The following is a 4531-nucleotide window of genomic DNA, read 5'->3' as shown; positions in this document are numbered from 1 at the left end:
TTTTCAGCCTGGCTCTGAACAGGGGCAGGGATGAGATGGAGCATAACTCCAGAGAAAGAGACTTCCAGAATCTAAGACCTGCCATGGCAAAGGCACGATCGCCCCACTGTCTATACCTCGACCTTGGAACCACCAGCAGGTGTTGGTCTGAAGAGCGCAAGGCCCTGCTGGGCTGGTAAGGGGTCAAAATGTCACTGAGGTTAGTCAGTGCGAAGCCATGGATTGAACTAAAGATGAACAACAAGAGTTTAAATTGCCCAGACCAGAATCACTGAACTCCAGTATGTGGACGACATGGCTGCCTCAACCCAGACCGAAGATGAGATTCAAGTATCCATCAATAACCTTTGAAACTTTAGTGCAAAATCAGCTGTTCTGGTGAAATAGAATCACATCTGGCATCGTACAGCTGGAGGAAGAACGCATTAAGGCAGCAGAAAAAAAATGGGAAAGAAGAAAAGCAAAACTCTTTCAACCGAGACCCTCACGATCATTTGTTGTCCTGACTGCGGCTGAAAATTCCACGCTCCTATTGGCCTCATCGGACAGTCAAAAACACATAAAAGCAAATGAAGATGGAGAACAGCCCTCAAACTACAAGGAACTGCCGCCAAGGTGTGTGTGTGTGTGTGTGTGTGGGGGGGGGGGGGGGTGTTTGTGGGGATGTGTGTGTGGAAGGGTTGTGTGTGTATGTGTGTGTGTGTATATGGGAGGAGTTGTGTGTATGTGCTTGTGTGTTGGGTTTGTGTAAGGGAGGATGGTGTGTGTAGGGGAGTTGTGTGTGGAGGGGTTATGTGTGTGTTAGTGGGGGAGTTCTGTGTGTAGAAGGATTGTGTGTGTGTGTGGGAGGATGCATATCTATATATATCACTGTTAAACTGAACACTCCATTTTAATACAATAATTAAGTTAATGTAACTCAAACTTTGAAAAAAGTTATAGTCACTCATTTCCATTAATTAAGCTAACTCAAAAATGAATTGTTCTCATAACAACTCAGTTCCTTTAAGTGCATTTAAAGTTTTGGGGCATTTAAGTGTTGGTGATGCATTTCCAGCGCATTCATTCATTCATTTTAATTGAGTTTAACGGAGTAAAAGTAGGTGTAAGGTAGGTAGGAGTAGGTGTAACAGAGGCCAGCGGGTGTTGCTGTGCAGACGTAGTTAGTAAACCTCACTCCCAACAGCTCAAAAGGATTCTCTGGTCACAAGGCCAGAGCCCTGGGTTTTAGCATTCTGGTTAGAGAGTCCGACTTCCATGCCGGAGATCGTGAGTGCACGTCACGAGGGGAGAAAATGGGCGGAGTCTTAACAACACAACGTAGAGTCAACAAGTAAACCAAAGAATGCATCAAAAAAATCTAATTCAAAATGTAATACAAATTTTTGGGCATACATGTATGTCATTTTTTTTTTTATTGAAAAACATAAACTAGATTTACATAAGTTTAATTAACCATAAGTTAAGTTAAGTTACTAAAACTTTAACAATTAAATTTTTGAAAATTATTTTATTTAAGTTGACAAACTCAAATGGTTTAAGGCAATCGGTTTCCTCAAATGGTTTGACTTCAACTAACTCATTGAGTTTTACAGTCTATCTATCTATATATCTATATGTGTGTGTGTGTGTGTATAATAAGATGTTGCATATAAACTTGCTAACATTCAAGTCCATGTTCTTGGTTTCTAGTTCACTTCACATCAAGTTGTCCAAGCCCCCCAGTAAAGGTAGCAGATTGTTTTTAAACCAAGGAGACGTCCAATCTGGTGCTTGACTTTATTTTTATCACACCAGGAAACAGCTGAGCTCAGTAACATTTCACATCAACGTCAGTTAAAAACAGGAACACAATCCATCCAAATTTAAAAAAAGAAAGGGAAAAAAAGGAGAGAATCTGATTCCTGTCACTCCAGGATCACCTGCAGTTCTGCTCCCTGGTTTCAAACTGTGACAGGCTGTTATTAAGGAGATCACAGAGTGCAGACGTGCACAGATGGACACGAGGTGCTACGTGTTTGAACAGGACGGAGACATGCTTGTCTCTGTGCGGCTGTCTGAACACAATCCGTTCTTGACATAACACCTTTCAAAACACTGACCTCGCAGCAGAATGAGCAACACACAGACACATTATTACCTGGAAGCTGCAACAATGTTCAAAACAGTGACACTGGTACATGCATGTAACGTGCATGTTATAACAGCTTGAAGAGTGTAGCTGCCTTAAACGAAGGACTTGGCACAGCGGCACCACATCATCTCACGCTGCTGCAGCAATGACATGACAGACTTTGATCACAACAACCAGTTAAAACTGATCGATCAGTTCAGCGCAACTGTCAGGTGAACATGAAGAGGTGTTTGGGAGATGTATGAGGGGTCAGGCAAGCCAGAATTTATTACAGACAAAGTCTTAAAGAGCATAAAGAGAGGGCCGAGGGTAATGTGTCCAAGCCACCATCCAGGCTGAGACCAAGAGCAAGTGGATAAGTAGGCATCAGGAGACAGAGGGTATGAGGAAGAAGAGGAGACTTTGTGGAATTCCAGAAAGCTCCATGAGTTGTACCACGGTTGACTGACATTAAGAATTCCAGTGACAACCAAAGACTGGACTGGAGGACAACGGGGAGGTTCTGGTCATGGCAGCGTGAGAATGGGCACCTGAGCACCAGGTTCCTATCAGGCAGGAGCCAAGGTGCAAGCTGTGCAAAGATGCCCCCGAGACAGTCCAGCACATAGTGGTGGGGTGCAAGTTGCAAGCTAAAGCATACACCAAGAGGCACGACCAAGTAGCTGGGACAGTGTGCAAGAACATCTGTAAATGCCAACGTCTGAGTGGGGAACACCACCAGAGGTCCTTCAGCACAGGACAATTAAGGTGCTGTGGCAAGTTCCAGACACTGTGTCCAGACAAGGACAGCTGTGGTAGATGTGACAATTCCAAGTGATACACCACCAGACAGAAAGAGCATAAGAAGATTACTGACTGAAGATCCAGAAGAAGAACTAGAAAAGATCTGGAACATAAAGGCCACAGTGGTCCCAGTGGTGATAGGAGCTCTCGGGGCTGTGACCCACAAACTTGCTTGAGTAGATTCCAGGTGCAACATCTGAGGTCTCTGTCCACTGAAAATCCACTTAATAGTGTCTCTATAAATCTGCAAAAAGGGGGTAAAAAACACAACAAAACTAAACAAAATTAAAAACTTGCTGGAAGGTTCTAAAAAAAAAAAAAATGTAAGGGAAACATGCGCCCCCTACCTGTGTCAGGTTGGAATAGCCTCAGGTGTGTGTGTGTCAAATCCTGAAATCACATTAACACAGTATTAAAGTGTCTGTTCAGTTCCCTTTAGTCGAACAGCAGCACCGAAGGTTTAATCATTCCTTTTGGGTTTGCACGACGCGTGTTTTGTGATACTTTAAAATGATGTAGCCCCGCCCTCTTGGGTTGGTCCTGAGGTGATCTGGATATAAAACACTCCTTAAACATACTGTAGGTGAGAAGGGCTTGAGAGCTCGGGCAGGTGTGGGATCAGACCCGCACGACTCGGATTTCCAGTTTGGCACTTGCGCGCCTTGACGCGCAAACTCCGGCCAGCTTTGCGTCACCTGCACCTCTGCGGAGGAGAAGGAGGAGGAATAATCACAGCATGAAGCTGGAGGTGTTGCGGAGGAGCCACGATGACGGGAAAGCTGTGGAGCTGTCCAGTGAGGCAGAGATCAGTGCGCTGTCGCCTGTTTGTGCTGAGGAGGAGCTGGGGTCGGATGAAGACTCCGTGGCGCACAGCCCTCCACCGCTGTGCGTCAAAAGCAAGGGAAGGACGTACACACGGAGACCCAAACCCCCCTTCTCATACATCGCTCTCATCGCCATGGCGATCCGTGATTCCCCCTCCGGACGTCTGACTTTGGCTGAAATCAATGACTACCTGACGGAGAAGTTCCCGTTCTTCAGGGGCAGCTACACCGGATGGAGGAACTCGGTTCGGCACAACTTATCTCTGAACGACTGCTTCGTCAAAGTGCTCCGCGACCCTGCGCGGCCCTGGGGAAAGGACAACTTCTGGATGCTCAACCCTCACAGCGAGTACACGTTTGCTGACGGGATGTTCCGGCGCAGGAGAAGGCGCATCGGTGGAAAGAGCAGCAAGGCGCCCGAGGACGCGTCGGAACAGGAGCGCGCACCCGGAAGCAAAACACAATCCAAGTTCACCAGCTCCTTTGCTATTGACACCCTCCTGAGCGAACCGTTCAGGGTGAGCGCAGAGAAGGAGCTGGATGATTTACGCACGGCTGCGGTCATGTGGCCGCAGTGCGCACAGTTAACACCCCATCATTCAAACCTGTCACCTGCAGGCGTCAAACGCGTGGATTTATGGGGAGAAATGCTGCTTTCACGAACAGTCCATTTTCAGAGCGGAATTTGGACTCATTTTTAATTAGGTGAAGGAGGCGGAGTAATAAAAAGACCTTTAAATTTGGATTTGACACGAGTTAAAGCACAGTTTGTTGTCGTGTTTTGTTTTTA

The 4531-nt window shown here is 46.3% G+C and overlaps 1 protein-coding gene across 1 annotated transcript; it reads left to right on the top strand.

Annotated features, from left to right (window-relative positions):
* Positions 1-3310: 3310 nt before the first annotated feature.
* Positions 3311-4531, top strand: foxq1a (forkhead box Q1a). The gene has a single exon (XM_034183254.1). The coding sequence runs from the start codon at positions 3654-3656 to the stop codon at positions 4440-4442; it is 789 nt and encodes a 262-aa protein (XP_034039145.1). The 5' UTR covers positions 3311-3653; the 3' UTR covers positions 4443-4531.

This window comes from Thalassophryne amazonica, chromosome 12, assembly GCF_902500255.1.
Source record: "Thalassophryne amazonica chromosome 12, fThaAma1.1, whole genome shotgun sequence".
NCBI classification, from domain to species: domain Eukaryota; kingdom Metazoa; phylum Chordata; class Actinopteri; order Batrachoidiformes; family Batrachoididae; genus Thalassophryne; species Thalassophryne amazonica.
This window is presented reverse-complemented; position numbering and strand designations above follow the sequence as displayed.

Bases quoted from the DNA above. Each gene is read 5' to 3' on its own strand.
- foxq1a (XM_034183254.1), top strand. From the start codon at position 3,654: ATGAAGCTGGAGGTGTTGCGGAGGAGCCACGATGACGGGAAAGCTGTG.